The sequence below is a fragment of the Myotis davidii genome, unplaced genomic scaffold (genome assembly GCF_000327345.1).
Source record: "Myotis davidii unplaced genomic scaffold, ASM32734v1 scaffold233, whole genome shotgun sequence".
In the NCBI taxonomy this organism is placed as follows: Eukaryota; Metazoa; Chordata; class Mammalia; order Chiroptera; family Vespertilionidae; genus Myotis; species Myotis davidii.
In genome coordinates, this window is record NW_006285917.1 from 1,781,651 (window position 1) to 1,799,836 (window position 18,186).

General features: G+C 46.8%; 1 protein-coding gene across 1 annotated transcript; it reads left to right on the forward strand.

The window, feature by feature from the left end:
- Positions 1–2,187: 2,187 nt before the first annotated feature.
- KRT3 (keratin 3, type II) lies at positions 2,188–7,677 on the forward strand. The gene is made up of 9 exons (XM_006757037.1): positions 2,188–2,787; positions 3,747–3,967; positions 4,487–4,547; positions 4,917–5,012; positions 5,302–5,466; positions 5,900–6,025; positions 6,352–6,572; positions 6,920–6,954; positions 7,370–7,677. The coding sequence occupies exons 1-9, from the start codon at positions 2,188–2,190 to the stop codon at positions 7,675–7,677; spliced, it is 1,833 nt and encodes a 610-aa protein (XP_006757100.1).
- Positions 7,678–18,186: the final 10,509 nt, after the last annotated feature.

The following is an 18,186-nucleotide window of genomic DNA, read 5'->3' on the forward strand; positions in this document are numbered from 1 at the left end:
CTGTTTCCAGATCTTAGCTATGGTGAATTGTGCTGCTATGAACATAGGGGTGCATATATCCTTTCTGATTGGTGTTTCTGGTTTCTTGGGATATATTCCTAGAAGTGGGATCACAGGGTCAAATGGGAGTTCCATTTGTAGCTTTTTGAGGAAACTCCATACTGTCTTCCATAGTGGCTGCACCAGTCTGCATTCCCACCAGCAGTGCACAAGTAGACATGCTAGGGAGGGAACCTCGGTACTGGGCACGGGGAAGATTATGTGGCCTTGAATGCCCAGTCAACTTCAAGTTGATTCTGTGATTGACTGATTCTTGATCCTGTGATTATATCACATTTTTCCTACTGGAGAGGAGGTGACATCCATGTTGCATGTATGTTTCTTAAATCTGAACACCAAATGTGAGAGGTCTGGATTCCTCATGTTCAGATGATCTCAATTAGCTTGAGCTACCTCATGTAATGGGATTTGAACTAGCTTTCGACCAGTTTTATTTGGTTGTAATTCAGTATAAAGGTGCGATTCATTCATTAGTTCGTTAATTGATTAATGCATTCAACCAACCTTTATGAACATTTATTATTGGCAAAGCACTGTGCTAAAAACCAAGGGATCCATAAGCTCCTGGAAAGTTTATGGTCTTATTTTGGGAAAATAAGCATGTCAAACTCGTGGCCGGCAGGCCACATGCCTCGTTTATTTGGCATGTGTCCCGCTGCAGCGAGTTTGACATGCTTGGGCTTGAATGTTGCATAGCCTGGGGGTAACAAATGAGGAAGAGCACAGGTGGGAGAACCAGGCCATTGAAGAGCACTTTATTTCCTCTGCCCTTGGGCCATCTCCAGCCTTTCCCAGTGAGCATTGAAAAATCCCTTGTTCTTTCCTCCTTTCTGCCCATTCTGTGGAGCCTCCTGCCAAGGCCACACAGGCTACACCCTTGGCAGGGCGTTGTGTGCAGCAGACAGAAGGAAAAAAGACCTGTCCTGGAGAGACAGGCGGCTGCCTGGCAGGCTCCAGAGCTGTGCAGGAAGGCTTTCCTCTTGTACAAGCCAAGCCCAGTCGCTAAGCCTCTGAAAAACATCAAGCTGGCAGATTCTCAGGCTTTTGGAGTCAGACACCTACGGTGGTGCTGCCGGCTCTGCCAGGTCTGTCCTTCTGAGGCTGGTGGGTGAGTTTAGATAGCGAGGCCCCTCCACCAGAGTGATCCTACAGGGGCCCTGCGTGCCTTATTCATGAAGGAGTCTCCAGTAGCTGGTACAAGTTAGGTAATCTATCAAATTTGTTGAAGTGATGGTAGAATTGATGTTTGAATTTCCAGTTCTTTGGGACTTGGACTGAAACCAGAGAAGTGCCAAAAATGGGAGAAGCAAGAAAGGAAGCCTTAGACATACCCCAAGATGTGGAATAGTGTGCAGTTTCTCTGGGAAGGTTTCAAAAACAAATGAACAAATAAACAAATAAATTTTTTGCATTTTGAATTTTGCTAATGACTCTTCAAAGTACTTAGGTATTAACTGCCCTTTTTCTCTAAAGATAGTCGTGAACCCACATGCTGCTGCCTCCCAAACTATAGGTTGGGACAGAGGGGGAACCGGAAGGCAGATTTGTGATGGTTCTGGGCTTTGTTTCCAGGCAGAGAGGTCACTACATCATCCCCCAATCCAGCACAGAGCTGGGCACACAGTGGGCACTCAGTGACCATACGCTGATGGTGGAGTGGAATGTATCATCCCTTCTAGTGAGATATTTTCCCCAAGTGCTTGGCCAGAACCTCCCCAACCCACCTTCCACGCCATCCCTTCCAGAGCTGGTAGGGCTAAGGGCACCTGACGCGGATGAGCGTGCCTTTGGGTCCTGAAAGACAAAGGTAGGAGGTGGCCAGGCCCAAGCATGGGGCAACGCCAGACACCACCCCCTGCCAGGTAAGCATGCCACCTTAGCACTTTTACCATCTCAGATGATTTTCAAGGTGTGTTTAGCAGCCTGGAACAAACTTATTGCCTTGGAGGCAAACCCAACCCATGACTATTTGGGATTAATTATCTCTCTTTCATTTGAGCCCAGCAACCTCTTAGCTGTATATAAAGGGATTTATCTTGCAGAGGTCTTCAGTGTTCTTCCCTCTTCCTCTGACTCTAGGCTTCCCTGCTGCACTCTAGAATTCTTCCTTCACCAACTCTTCTCACCATGAACAGACAAGTCTGCAAGAAATCCTTCAGCGGCAGGAGCCAGGGCTTCTCTGGCCGCTCTGCTGTGGTCTCTGGCGGCAGCAGCAGGATGAGCTGTGTGGCCCGTTCAGGGGGAGCCAGTGGAGGAGCCTGTGGGTTCCGGAGCGGGGCAGGTGGCTTTGGCAGTCGCAGCCTCTACAACCTGGGTGGCAACAAGAGCATCTCCATCAGTGTGGCTGGTGGTTCCCGGACTGGTGGCTTTGGGGGAGGGCGTAGCAGCTGTGGCAGTGGCTTTGGAGGTGGCTTTGGTGGTGGCTTTGGTGGTGGCAGAGGAATGGGAGGTGGCTTTGGAGGGGCTGGTGGCTTTGGAGGAGCTGGTGGTTTTGGAGGGGTTGGTGGCTTTGGAGGAGCTGGTGGCTTTGGTGGAGCTGGTGGCTTTGGTGGTCCTGGTGGTTTTGGCCCTGGTGGCTTTCCTGGGGGAATCCAGGAAGTGACTGTCAACCAGAGCCTTCTGCAGCCCCTCAATGTGGAGATCGACCCTCAGATTGGGCAGGTCAAGGCCCAGGAGCGGGAGCAGATCAAGACCCTCAACAACAAGTTTGCCTCCTTTATCGACAAGGTGATGAAACTCTGGACCCCATTTCTGGGCTGAGAACTTTGAGTATGACATTTAGACACAGTGTTTAGGATAAATTCTGGATGGGTGAGGCTGAGAGGGTGGGGTTAAGCAGCATTCTAGGGTCTGTGAACATGTGTAGAGCCAATGAACATGTGAGTAGGAAAGATAGTGGTCCTCTATTTGGACCCAGACATCGCCAAGTCCTGTTTATCTGACTCTCTGCTCATGGCCAGCGCATTGACCACTGGCAAGGAAAGGTCTGACACAGAACTGGGGGCTTTTCAAACATAAGCTGTTCTCTGAGGCTTTCCAGAGGACCTGTTCCCTCTATGTCTTTGTGCCAGGCAAAGGAGGTGGGTGCCCAAGAGAAGGGATTAAAGAGGCTTACATGGAACCTTAGTCCTAAGGGCTGCAGAGAAGCTGACAACCCCATCTGCACCCCTAATCAACCTTTTAGAAAGAGAGGGATGGTCAGTGACTTCCAGGCTAGGGTAGCTCACACTGGCTATCGCTCTCCTGTCATGATTATGGCATTTCAATCAATATCGGTTCCCAGTGACTCACATCCTTTGAAAACTGGAGTGTCAATGGAGCCTTAGATGGAAATGATGCTGCAAGGTTTGAGTACAGTTTTGCAGAGTGCAGTGTATTTTTGGAAGTTATGATAGAGTCACGAAATCCCTGGGAACACTGAAGGGTCATTACTTCTATGTCCAGGAAGAGCTCATTTCAGTTTCCTTGTCCACCTTTCCTCCTTCTGTAACTTTCCAAACCATGCTGCATCCTTAGTAGCCTGACTGATGGGACTGTCTGACCATATCTTCTCCAGCTATAGTAGAAGCCTATCTTCATGTCCTTTCTAGGCCTTTGTGCTGGGATATGGGCAGATACAGACACCTGTCTTACCTGAGCCAAGGCCCCTCTGATCCTTTGCCTGATGTTTTCCTCATGCATTGCAGGTACGGTTCCTGGAGCAACAGAACAAGGTTCTGGAGACCAAGTGGAACTTGCTCCAACAGCAGGGCACCAATTCCATCACAGGCACCAACAACCTTGAACCCCTTTTTGAGAACTATATCAGCTCCCAGCGAAGCTACCTGGACAGCATCCTGGGAGAGAGAGGCCGCCTGGACTCAGAGCTAAGGAATATGCAGGACCTGGTGGAGGACTTCAAGAAGAAGTGAGTGACAGGAGCAGGAGTGGGCAGATGCCATAGGCCAACCTGTCTCAGAGTCCCAGCCCTTACTGCATTCCTCCTGTCTGCTGGCCAGTGGTATCAGTCTATTTTCCTCTCCTTATTGTCATAGGGGGTAGCTTGGTTCATTAGGTTCCCCTTTCACCTTCCTTCCTTAAGGATAGTCCTTTACAAATGAAATTGTGGCAAGCAGGATGAGTGTAGAGTTGAGAGAGCACTTCTTCAGGAGCCAGGGTGGGGAAGATCCTGGTTCTAGGATCTGGAGGATGCTGGGACAACTCATGGTGTGTTGACCAACCATCCTGGTTTGCCTGGGACAAGGGACTTACAGTGTTAAAACTGAGATAGTATGCATGGACAAATTGAATGATTGGCCCTCCTAACTAATAGGGAGGTAGTAAGAAGGATATGTTCATCTAAGTGGGTTGGGAGAGTTTCAGAGAATAGCGGTGTTTATGACTACCTCAAAATCCAACCTCAGTTATTTCTTTCTAACTCTTACAGATATGAGGATGAAATCAATAAGCGTACAGCTGCTGAGAATGAATTTGTGACCCTAAAGAAGGTAAGGGCTGTGTGTGAAGTTCCTGGGGCTTGTAGGTACAGATTTCTGGCTGCTTTGGAGGAAATCTCCTTACTCCATTGCTATGGAGCCACCAAGTTCAGACAGTCGGAGAAAAAAAGAGAAAGAAACCAGGTTCATCTTAGTCTGGAAAGATCCCTCAGTGACTCAGTTCATTTGTTTTTAGTTTTTGAATAGGGTTGAACTTAAACCTCCCCAGTGAGATGTGAATCATTTCTTTATGTGGAGACCAGCCTCAGACAAGGACCAATCAATCACCAGCCTTGGCCCTCCTGATTCTTTCTTGCTGTGATCATGGTTTGTTGTTTGGTCCTTGGGAGAATAAGGCCTCCATACTTCTTTCTTTCTCAGGATGTGGATGTCACCTACATGAACAAGGTAGAGCTTCAAGCCAAGGTGGATGCCTTAATGGATGAGATCAACTTCCTAAGGACCCTCTATGATATGGTAAAGATGTTTCTTACTAAGAGGGAGAAAGAAGGAGGGTGAGATGTTTACAGATTTGAGGCTCAGACATTTAGTATTAAATCCTGGAAAGACTGAGCTTAGAAATAAAGTTTCTTGTTAGGGTTCTGCAGGATGGGCTGCAGACATGGGGTTTTCTGAGGGGCTAGGGAACATGATGGGGCTGGTACACATTCAGAGCTGAGTCAGTGAATGGGATTATTAATCAAGAGTCTCTCTGGGCCTCTTGTTATAGAGGCCCGAGAGTGAGCATATCTCTCTTTGTTGGCAGGAGCTGTCCCAGATGCAGAGCCACGTCAGTGACACTTCTGTGGTTTTGTCCATGGACAACAACCGCTGCCTGGACCTGGACAGCATCATTGCTGAAGTCAAGGCCCAGTATGAGGAGATTGCCCAGAGGAGCAAGGCCGAGGCTGAGGCCCTGTACCAGACCAAGGTGGGAGCTGGGCACCTCTCAGAGGATCCATTGAGGGTCTCAGGGAGTCTGAGGCCCGAGGGGCTGCTGGGTAATGAGCCCTCAGTGTCACTGGGTAGACCCCTCTTGGTTCTACTCTCTGAAGACATCCCTCTAATGGTTGGTTGTTTAGCTTCTAGAAAGTGCTGCCCCTGGGAGAGGTGGTTTCACTGTCCCTTGCCATGACACATGGGACTGACTCTAGCCTGCTCAAGGACTGCAGGATAGAAGAACCTTCTTCTTGACAAACCAGATGTTCTTTTCCCTGCTGCCTCAGAGATGTCTCTGCTGAAACATAACTCAATGTCATTTTAACAAATGCTTACTAAGCACCTCAAGGTTGGGTGGGTTTAGAAATAGAGAAACAAATCAGGCAAAACTGCATGAACACCTTCTTTTCCCTTCTGTTCTCCAGTTGGGAGAGCTGCAGACCACAGCTGGCAGACACGGGGATGACCTGAAGAGCACCAAGAGTGAGATCATGGAGCTCAACAGGATGATCCAGAGGCTGCGGGCCGAGATTGAGAACGTCAAGAAGCAGGTGGGATGGTGATGAATGCTAGTGCCTGGGATGACTGATGAGGGGTGTGGGCTAGAATATCAGGATTCACAGTTTGAAATGGACTTCTGGGTTCATCTCAGGCAGCAGTGGCTTCTAGAGAGTTCAAACAGCAGGCCAGTCTAGATGGCTGGTAATCCATAAAAGAAATATCTCCATGGATGAATACAAGATATAAGTGCTAGCAAGAGATGATGTTGCCTGACTTTAACATTTGCTCTAGGATAATCTATTCTAAGACTCAGAGAATAGATTATCTGGGACTCTCCTACTAGGCCCATCACTTCTCCTACCTCCTTCTTTCCCAGAATGCCAACCTTCAGGCAGCAATCTCGGAAGCCGAGCAGCGTGGGGAAATGGCTCTCAAGGATGCCAATGCCAAGCTTCAAGAGCTGCAGGCTGCCCTACAGCAGGCCAAGGATGACATGGCCCGGCTGCTGCGTGACTACCAGGAGTTGATGAATGTCAAGCTGGCCCTGGACGTGGAGATTGCCACCTACCGCAAGCTGCTGGAGGGCGAGGAGTGCAGGTGGGTCTCCAATTCCAACTCCCCTGATCCTGCTGAGGGTAGATAAGTGACCAAGTATATGGAGATGAAGGACTGCTGTGTAGAGAGAGTCCCCCACCCCCACCTTCCACAGGCCTTGCAGAGAAGCACTTGTGGTTACTAGCCCACTCTCACCAAGGTTAGTCAAAGCACATGTGTAATTAATGTGTATAGGGTCTCTTTGTTGAGGCCCATAGAAGGGTGGGAAAAGGGGACTGATCTGCTAGGCTTCTGAATTCAGTTCCAGTTGTGTTATTCATCACCTTCATTCATGGACTTGTTGGAAATTTGCTTTGCAATGGTGGAATTTTCTCTTGCTTTCTCATCAGGATGTCTGGAGAGTGCCAGAGTGCTGTCAGCATCTGTAAGTAGCCAAAGTAACCCTGATAATGAGAGCTGATGCTGAAATATTAGTAATAATACAGGGCAGTAGCAACTGATTAAAATATTTCTATGGAAGTTGGAGATGGTGGAAGGGGCAGCAGATATGATTTTGTTATTGTTCTGGGTCCAGGGCACTATCAATAAGTCTGAGGAATGGGGAATATCCAATAGGGAGCCTGTTAATGGGAGGATAAATTATGATTAATCTCCAAGGGTGTCAAGAGTTGATCGAATGCAGAAGGAACCACAGGATAACTCATGATGTTTTAAAACTATGGGGCTGAACATCTATGACATTAGAATGTATTACAATGATCAATCATCTTGAGCCCAGCGGATCATTAATTATAATAGTGTCCTGGGCACTGATCCCTGTACTGTCCTCTCCCCTGCAGCCGTGGTCAGCAGCAGCAACACAACCTCGGCCTCTGCAGGCGGTTTTGGAGGTGGCTTCGGTGTAGGCGGGGGAGCAGGCAGTGGATTCGGTGGAAGCAGCGGATTCGGCGGAAGCAGTGGCTTTGGAAGTGGCAGTGGATTCGGAGGAGGCAGTGGATTTGGTGGAGGCAGTGGCTTTGGAGGCGGCAGCAGCTTTGGCTCTGGCTCCGGGGGTCGCTGTGGGGTCAGTGGAGGAGGATTCAGCTCTGGCAGCAACCGGGGTGGCAGCGTCAAGTTCTCCCAGTCCTCCCAGCGCTGCTCCAAATAAATAATGAGCATGGGCACCATCAGCTCCTCCCCTATGACAGACAGCTGCTCTTTGGATTTAGAAGACTGGGGCCTCATGCTCCTCCATCTAGATCCCTGGCCAACTGCAGCCAAGGAATTTCACTCTCTCTGGCTCCAGTCTGTGCATGCGATTGTCCAGGTGTGGCCTTTGCTGCCACTTTTTGTTGCCCTTGGGGTCCCCTCCCTGGGTGGAATGGTCCCCACAGTTCTGATGTGTCTAACACACAGGCTCCTCTACCCATCTGTTCTGTCACCAATAAAGTGCATTGTGTTTTACTTCAGGCCTCTGAGTCCTCTCTGTAGGCCTTTCTCCTGCCCTGGACTGACTTCTCCATTCTCTCCCAGGGTGGGCTGTGTGCACCAAACCAAGGCAGTTGGTCCCTACTGTTCATTACATGGGATCCAAATGGGCAATATCTGACTCATTTATTCTTTGTTCAGGGGGAAGGGCGGGGCACACTCCACGAGGCCCTGTGGCCTCACAGTTCAAACGGGGAAGGCTGTATCATGCAGACATCTATATCATCCTTGCTTTCTCTCATTGGGGGAACCAAAGAGGACCTTGACTTGCTGAGGGACTTGGGGACAGTGGATTTCTTTCCTTGGTGCTGCCCCCACTCCAGTTGACATCCTGAAAACTTTCCCTCAAAAGTGCACCCAGGAAAGGGTGAGGTGATAGAACTCCAGGTTGCAGGGATTTCTGAGAGCTAGCTACCTCAAAGTCTGACCCACAGAACCCCAGTCTGTTGGGAGCTCTGCAAAACAGGTTCCCTGTCCATTAAATCTTCCCTCTTTGGAGCCCGTATTAGAGGTCTAAGAAGTCTTGTAGCGAAGAATACCTGTTAGCTATCTTTAACCCAGCATATTCCAAAGGCCTCCCAACCCTCTTCCTGGCAAACAACTATTAACTGCTCTCAGAACACATCCTGCACCTGAGCACTGTCTGCATATATTCTGGGCTCCCAGGTGTGTGCCCAACCATGGGAGCTCTTGGTGTCTCCCCTGCACCAGGAAGCCCTGATGCAGCGTTAGCATGGGAGTGCTGTCTGGAAGGCCAAGGGTGGATGAGACTCAGGCACAAGGAAGCCAAAAACTTCATTTGTGAACAAGAAGACTGAGGCTCCGAAAGGTGGAGTGGCTTGCTTAGGCTCTTCAAGCATCTGATGGTGTGAGCCGAGGTACACCCACGTATCCGAGTCCAGAGCTCCTTCCACCTCCCCATACTGTTTCTGAGGTTGTGTTGCTGACCTTCTTGCTTGGCTGGTTGCCTGGGGACCCACAGAACATGCAGGTGATAAAGTAGGAATGCTTAGTCAGGCCAGGGCAGGGAAGCAATGCTTCCATCTTAAGCCAAGGTGAATTGATCTCAGAGAAGAATGACAATTAAATAAGCAAGGAAAACCAGTAATGGAGGCTGTAAGAAATCCGGGTGGAAATCCCATGTCCACGTTTGGCAGAGCAGTCCTGTCAGTGACAGTTCCATTCTGATCCCCAGAAAGGCTTTTTGAAGAGGATGGGATTTAGGAGTTGTTGCCTTTTCTGGCTGGTATCGCTCTGTGGACCAGAAGAGATAAGCGGGGAGAGTCAATGCCTGCCCCAGCTCAGAGAATTGGTCCTACAGGCATGTGCTGGGCCAACTATGGGATAGTTGTGTCACCCTGGATGAAGTCATTATTAACAAGTTCCTTCCTTCAACCACCATTCATTAAGTGTTTACTTGCTGGCACTGGGCTAAATGGAGATGCACTGGTGAGCAAAAGTAAGATTTCACCTCTAGCTCTCATTTCAGTGAGAGAGCCCAACAACAACAAAATGAATAAAATAACTTTAAGTTGTGATTGAGTATATGAAAAAAAGAAACCAGGGGCTGAATTGGAGAAATGACAGGACCTGTTAATGAATTGGATGCTGGGGGTGAGGGTGTATAGGAGAGGGAAGATTTAACCAGGATGCCAGTTTCCCAGTGAGAGCAAGTGGGGGGCTGGTGATTCCATCTACTGGGCTAAGAGGAGGTGGGATGGTTCTGAGGAGGAACCCAGGACCTTGCTTTGAACTTCTCAAGGGACAGCAAATGGAGATACTTAGACTACAGTTGGAGATGTGAGTGTGGATTCATAAGGAAGGCTGTTCAGGTCTGTTGGCTCACATTTGGACATCATCAGTGTGAGAATAGCTAAGGTGGTTCCTAAAGACATGGAACTTGTGAGCTCCCCCAGAAAGGGAAGAGCAGGGTACCCAGGCTGAGCTCCAAGGAAGCCCAGAATTTAGAGTGAGGGAGAGGAGACAGCCAGCCAGGTAATAGAGCTTGGTCTGGGTTTTCCAGAATGCCTCCACCTAAGAGGTCAAGGTGGTTTCTAAATGGGTTCCAAAGGAAACCCAGAACAGGCCTAGGCTTCCTTGCAACACTGCCCACTCATCTCAAGGCACATATTCAGACTCGTTTTTGCTGCTCCTCCCTGTACTCTAACCAATGCCTACTGGCCCCTGTTCATTCTGTGGGGGTTTATGAGTGACTCCTCCTCTCCCCACCCCCACTACTTAAGTAGCCCTCTAGTGACAGTGGGGAATCCATGCAACTTCTCAAAGGAGAGAGTAGCCAGAGGTAGCCTGGCTCAAGAGGAATGGCACCATGGAGAGGGCTATTTCTAGGAGGAGTTACCAGGCCAGAAGAATGGCCAGGCAGGTGAACTTGGTTCCAGAAGCTGAGACTGAAGGAATTAATTCCATGTTTGGCTGGATATTCTCAGCCCAGCCCTGACCATTTCTAATTCAGGCTGAAACACCTCCAGGAAACTTTACCTGGGTTCTGAGTGCTCTCTCTTCCTTTTACCTCAGCATTTACAGAATTTCTTTGTATGTCAGCTTTTCAAGTGCTCTTTAGCTTCTGGGCTTGGGTTTGCTTTCTTGTACTTGTGTAGACTTTTCATTCTTTGAGTAGGGTACAAGTTGGTGCTGTGTTGTCCATTCTTGTCCTATCCTATAAAGCATGTTTTTTTTTTTTTTTTTTACTGAGGTTGTTGAATAATGCTGAATTGTATGCCTGGGCCCTAGTCTGGGATTTGGGGCCATTGGCCTTTTGACTCTCTCTGCTTTGTTCCACATCTCTGCTTTCTTGTTTGTGTAGACTTTTCATTCTTTGAGTAGGGTACAAGTTGGTGCTGTGTTGTCCATTTTTGTCCTATCCTATAAAGCATTTTTTTTTTTTTTTTTTACTGAGGTTGTTGAATAATGCTGAATTGTATGCCTGGGCCCTAGTCTGGGATTTGGGGCCATTGGCCTTTTGACTCTCTCTGCTTTGTTCCACATCTCTCATCCTTGGGTGTGGAGTGATACATCTTCTTGTGATGACACAGAGGGCACGATTTATATCCCCCTATTCCTACACCCATTCACTCCGCTCTGCCACTCCCCTCTTGAGCCCCCTCCCCCAATTGGTAAGAACACTGAAAACAGCACCTTCCTGTTCTATGAGCTTGTTGACGCACGGGTTCACCCATCCTTTGATGTTAAGGAGACCTAGATGTGTTTTAAGATTCAGGTTATTTCCTTCTGGGATGCAGGCTACACTATAGGCCGGAGCAAGTATCAACAGTGATGGTGACACAGTCATAAAAGACTCAGTTAATAAAATTAGGGGATTGTTTCTCGCAAGAATCTGCCTGTGGATAATCCAGCCACAACTGTTGATGATCGAAGTTTGACTATACAGTTTTGGGTAATTTGTAGGTAGGTCTCTATATGACCCTTCTCTGTTTTGTCTAGGGCAGGGTGGAGTTTTTGTTAGCCAATCACCAGAAATCTCATCTTGTGGGATTTGGGCTGCCCCTTCTCTCTGCCTTCTCAGCACCTTAGCCAAAATACATTCTCTCTCTGCAGCCGAGACTAGGAATGTGGACACCTTGCAACAATCTTGGGATGACTGAAAAAAACTCCAAACATCTCCTTCACTTATTTTATCTACATCCTGTACAAGCCCCTCTGCCATTCAAACTGCTTACTGCACAGCTCTTTTGTGCCTAAAATCAATATAATCACCACCAACACTTCCACCTAGGCTAAAGGCTAAAGGCTAGTTGGTTATCCTAACCACTGATGGGGATATAGTGGGAGCAGTCTGATACTCTTAGAATCCATGGTGACATCACCAAATAGTGACATCACCAAATGGTGACATCACCAAATGGTGACAACTTCGTCAACTGCTAGAGAAGGTGGGGCAAGGAAGGATAGCTCTAGGTGGCAATAAAGCAGTGATTCTCAGTGGGGCCATTCCACTCCCCCAGGGAACATATGGCAATGTCTGGTGACAGTTTTGGCTGTCACAACTAGAGGAGTGCCACTGGCATCTAGAGGTAGAGGCCTCATTGCTACTAAACATCCTACAATGCACAGAACAGGTCCCACCACAAAGAATTCTCCAGTCTCAAATGTCAATAGAGCTTGTTGGGAACCCTAGACCCAAGCAAGAGGTCATTTCCTTTGCCCCTCTCCTTAGGCAAGGACTGTGGCTGTGATATTTGTTATAACTGAGCTGAATAGAAACCATTCTGAATTTGAGGGACGTATACATATTTAGAAATTTGTTTGTTTTAAAATGGAAAAGCCCTTTCATTCTGGACAAAGACATAGGAAACAAGCCAGGTGAACATGTGGCCTTATGGGAGTACTTTCAAGACTTGGGCTTGCAAAACTGGTGTGAACTCGGCTAGTTGATGCCTCTCTACCTTTGATAAACTGTTCCCCTGGCCAGGAATACTCATTCTACCTTCAGTGTTTTTGATTAGCCCTGATTTCTCATTGGCGATCACTCAGGCATTGCCTCTTGAAAGCTTTCCTGGACCTTCCACATGGCACTGAATGTCTGTTGGTGTTCCCATTGCCCTCTGTTAGCCTCTTTGTATCACTCACTAAATTATATTAAAATAACTAGTTTCAGTGTCTGCTCTCCATACTAGAATGGAAGTGACTGATGTGCTTCTTCATCTTTGTGCCTCTCAATGTCCAGCACAGTGCTTGGCACATACTAGACACTCTGAATGTCACTGAGCTAATGAGATATTTGAAAAGGACAGGGGAGACTTAAATGCAATTGCTGTCCTGACATTTAACAACATGATTAAACAACTAACATTTTTTTCAGTTCTTAATGGTGCAAGTCATACACTGGACATTTTGCACGTCATTGCATTTAATCCACACAATCACCATAGGAGACAGGTGGTAATTATTCTCATTTTCCAGATGAGGAAACTGGAGCTTAGAGGCAGGGTACCATTAACATGTCTGGCATCAGAAAGGAAGTGGCAGATCTGGGCCTCAAATCCAAAGCTTACATGGTAACCACTGTGTTATGCTGCTGAACGGAGCTGGCTGACTTCTTCTCCGCCCCCTGGATGCCTCTTGTACCAGCTCTGGCACAGGGTGCTAACAGTTCGCTAGAATCTTGAGGAGCCAGAAACCAATCTTGAAGTTCCTATATTAGCAGGAGAAGTTTCTCCAGCTGAGGCCCTGTGAGGATGGGTGGGCCACCATCAACTCCAGAGAGTTCTCCAGCAGAGAAGTCAGAGAGATTGATCGGGGAAATACCTTGATAATGTTAGGTATTTCTCTTTGATGCCAAAAAAGAATTCATAGGTTTAAACCTCTTTCAGCAACACAGTTGATGCTTCAAGGCCCATCTGTCCACCATATTCAATGGGTGGACTCTTTAAATGTCAAAGTGGACTCCTCACTCTTGGATGATATGCTTTGACTTGCAGAAGCCCACATAGATAAAAATGATCCATGAGTTTATGACAGGCTTTGGAGTTGGATAATTTGAATAAAATCTCAGCTCAGTCAGCAGATTGATTTGGGGAAGCTTAATAAACCTCACTAAACTTGTCCTTATTTGTAAAGTGGGAATAAAAGTCCCGACGTTGCAGTTTTTATGACAATTAGAAAAGATACTAATTCAATGCCTGGTAAATGGCAGGCACTCAATGTCAGCCATTTTTACACATTTTTTCACAGACAGGTGAAAGAAGCAAGGATTTGAAGGAGGAAATTATGTTCACTAAGTCCTAATTCCCATAATTTTGGGAAGTATGCAGTAGCTCAATAAATATTTGATTGATTGATGGCTTGCATTACTGACGAGCCCAGAGTGGGAAACTGGCCTGGCCAGGCAGGAGAGAATGGCTTTTATGTAACTCTGAATTCAGAAGCTGTGATTCCTTACAATTTTATGCAGAAACCAGACTTCAATTCTGCATTGGCCTTAAACAGGGCTACCCCTTAGAACTCTTTCCTCCCCTGCAACCTCCAAACTGACAACTTCTAGAAGGGCTTTGTACCTTGCATCTCCATTACCATCACAAGGGCTGCTAAGTGCTGAGCACTGCCCTGTGTAAGGGCTTTCTAACACTACCTCCTGTAGTCCTCTGCTGCCTGATGAGGAGGCTATGCTAATCCCAATTTACAGACCAGAAAACTGAGGCCTGAGGGTAAAATACCTTCCTGGAGGCCATGTAACTGAAAAGTGGAGAGGCTGAGCTTTGAACACAGGCCTAACTCCAAGGACTCTATGTTTTCCACTCTTCCAAGTTGCAAGGAAAGAGAAGGAGGAGGTGTTGTCATTTGAGTTCCAGAAAATCCAGCATACCAGTGAAAATGGAGGAGGCCCCTCTCCCATGGTGCTCCCTGAAGGAAGGTCAATGACTTTGGGAAGACCCATCAAGATCCATGGCTGGTGAGAAATATACATTGATAGGTGAATTAGTCCTCAGGGACCTTCTTCATTTTCCAGCATCCTAGAGCCCTTCTCTCTGCATCTGCAACATGCAGGCTTTAGTCTGTTCTCAGCTTCCTCTGTCTTTCTCACTTGGGGCAAGTGCTTTCTCTACAGAGATGAAGCAAGTCTTCTTGACCTTATGCCTTAACCATGACTGCCCTGTCTACACATTCCCACTCTGGACATAGTAGTTGGACCAGTGTTTCTCTGAGTATATTCAACTGCATGTTAATAGGGGTCAAGATAGAATGGTTTTATTGTTAAGTTTGTTTGGGAAGCTCTGATCAAGTAAAAGTAAATGATTCTTTTCTACAGGGCTTCTCAGGGCCTTTAATATGTAAATGAGCTTTATTAAAACCCTAAGAGAAAGCTATAGAATTTTCATTACCCAAATTTATTTGACCACAGGCAATCAAGACAATTCTATGCCCAATCTTAGGGCATAGAATTCTGCTCTAGACAAGCCCCAGGAGAGAATCTAGTACCAGATAAGGATTTAAGGGTGAGTTGAAGAGTTATTTTCACCAAGTCTGGAGAGAAGACCAGAATTAGAATAAATTGTTATTGCTAACAACTAAGACTTAGTAACTGAAGGATTTAGCTTACTTTTTAACAATCTTTACTTATGAAGGGAGCTAGCCCTATATGTAATATATTTTTACAGTTCATTTGTTAAAATTATTTAGTTGTGGTATGCTTTTATTTTAACATGATAAAAAGGAGAAAATAATAGTAATTTTTAGTCCAGGGACAGCATAACCAGTATGATTGTCCTTTTTGTTTGAGAACAGATTAATAGTGACCTAGAAAATTGTATCTGCGAATCCACACACATAAAGGAGCATGTAACTCTCACCCCTTCATCCTCGGCTCCAGGTGGAGAGGGATGTCTGCTTACTTTGACCTACAGGTAATGGCCACTGTCTGATGATACTTCCACTCACAATTACATGACCAACCACTCTTAAGTATTCTGACTGTAGTGAATACCAGAGAGCAATTTGGTTAGAGGAAATAATTCTGCTTGGTGACAATTGCTCCTATTTTATAGATGAGGAAGTAGGGACCCAGAGCGCTTAGCCACTTGGCTACCTTCACACAGAAGGTTCTGCAGGTGAGTGACTAGAACTCAGACTGTTGACAGCAGGCAGACCATTTAGACGCCACTGCTCTAAAAGATCCTGTAGTGAGTAAGAAAAGTGCTGCCAACGATGCTAACTCTGTATATTTCCAGCAGTTTCAGTCAACTGCTAAGAAAACAACCCCAACCGGCTAAATAAGATGATGCTTTGGCAGGCTCTGGAGACATGGATTAGGAGAACCCAACCCAAACCATGTTTTTGTGATCTGCCCATTGTTTCTCTCTGTCCCTCTTTTCCAGCATATGCTGGGGAGGCAGAGATGAGCCACACTTAGGAGGCTGCCACTGCTGCCTCAGCACTGCAGCCAAGGGAGGGGAGGGGCGTCGGAAACACTGATGTCTGTCCTCGTTTGCTTTGGGCTCTCAACTGGGGCTTCAGATGAGCCTGGCTCAACATTTTTCCTAGGGAGAGCATTTGATCTACTTTTAAAGAAACTTTAAAGATTATGCATAAAGACCTCAACAAGAGAGATTGGCACTCAATTAATGGGTGGAGTAAATGTCTCAAAGAAGAACCCAACATAGAATCCCCTTCTTGGATTGTCTGGATGAATAGTGTTTTTAAAAAATCCAAACATTTGCTGCTGGACACTAATTAAATATCAAAACAATCCTGCAAGTGGGGTAGAATCCTCATTTTACAAATAAGGAACGAGTGGCTCAAAAAAGTCAAGGCCCTTGTCTAAGGTCACCACAGAGAGAGGTAGACAAGGGGTATGAACCCAGATCTTCCGACGTCCATGATGACAGGCTTTCTGTTAGACCACAGGTACCTTACTCTTGTGTGGCTTTTAGTAAATTTTAAAGGGCTTTCACTTTCCAGTGAGGCTCATCATCAACCAGTGAATAGGAAGGGATTTGACAGGTCAGAACAGACTGTGTGTTAAATCACAGTCCAAGGTCACCCAACCCAAATCCATCATAGCAGAGGTCTTGCTTTCTATTCTCCCAGCTTGGTTTTCTTAGTCTCCACTCACACTCAGCTTCCTGTTTTGAGAATAGCTGAGGCCAGACATATTATTCTCTTCCCGCATGCCTCCAAATACTGAGCATTGATTTAGTTGTTTAATACTCATAACAACCCCACAAATACATGCTATTGTCATCCCCATTTTATAGTTGAGGAAACCAAGACACATAAAAATTAAATAACTTGTTCAGGTCAAAGAGCTAGTGAGTAGTGGAGCTGGCTCTAGACAAACTGCAGAGCAGAGAATTGAGAATTAGCTACAGAGTACTTAAAATTGCTTAACTTGGGGTTCTTCAGACCCTGCCTCAGACTGTCTAGAAACCATCCCCAAAAGACAGAGTGCTTGCTGCTGATCTGATTGGAATTATGGAGATATACCACGCACCTATTTCTGGGGATTCTAGAATCCTTCTGCTCTACTCCTGTCATATCTTGTGAAGTCTGATATGTAGATAATAACCTGAGAATTTGCTCTAGCCATGTGTGGCATGGTTGAGTGTGGAGGTGGATTGCATGAGGATGGGGACAGTTAAGCTGTAGTAAGTTAGAGCAGCAATGTGTCAGTGTACCCATTCTACCACCAAGGGTCCTTCACCTCCTCCCTCCTCCCCCCACTTCCTGGCCTTGATGGAATACTCATAGTCTAGACCAGTGTTGCCCAAACTTCCCTGGTCATAGAGATTACCTGGAGGGCTTGTTAAAAATACAGACATGCAAGCCCTTTCTCTAGAGATTTTCATTCCATAAGACTAGGGTGGGACCTGGGTATAGATATTTATATTCTTAGAAACTGGTCATCAGCCAGTTACCACATGTTTGTGTTATGTTTACCCTATGCAAGAATCTGGAGGTTTAGAATGAATAGGACTCAGTTCCCTCCTTCAATGAGCTCAGAGCCAAGAGGGATACTGACAAATGAAGAGATAAGTATACGTTAAATCAGGGCCATGGTGGGAAAAGTGCAGTGCATGGTGGGAGACCAGGGAGGGGCATCTAACTCAGACCAGATGGTGAAGGGGACAGGAGATCCTAAGGTCACCAGCTCTGATACAGCACACACTCTTATCTTAAGATGAATGGGGTCTTTGAGCTGACTCTATCAGCCAACTAAAGAATGCTCACACTCTCTCCTCTCTTGCTTCCTGATCCAGAAATCATCTGCTGTTGATCTAGGATGGTGGTGGAGGGGTTTGGTCTGAGACTCCTCCTTGTCCATGTCTCCTTCTTCTTTCCAAGCCTCACACTTGCTTGCTTCGTACATGGCTTTCACTTTTCTCATGGGCCAGACATTTTATCTCCACTTTTATTTCCCATGAGCAACACTTCTTAGCTCAAATGGCAGGGTGGCTTAAACAGATGTCCTTGGCTGAGGTGGGCCTAGAGTGCACCCTGTGGGGTCAGCGTACTTTTCATCCCCCTCCCCCAACCCCAAGCCCTCCTCTGGGTATTTCTCTGAAGAGGTGGGCACAGATCACAGATGACATGTCATTGGGCAGTGGCACTATGGCACTACAGGAAGGCACTCAGCCCACCTGGAAGAGGTTGTCTCCTCCTCACTCTTGTGTCATGGAGCTCAGTGGCTCTTGATTCCCTGGTGTCAAAACTC

Bases quoted from the DNA above. Each gene is read 5' to 3' on its own strand.
- KRT3 (XM_006757037.1), top strand. From the start codon at position 2,188: ATGAACAGACAAGTCTGCAAGAAATCCTTCAGCGGCAGGAGCCAGGGC. The intron at 4,548-4,916 runs GTAAGGGCTGTG...TTTCTTTCTCAG, and splicing joins AATTTGTGACCCTAAAGAAG to GATGTGGATGTCACCTACAT. The intron at 5,013-5,301 runs GTAAAGATGTTT...CTTTGTTGGCAG, and splicing joins TAAGGACCCTCTATGATATG to GAGCTGTCCCAGATGCAGAG.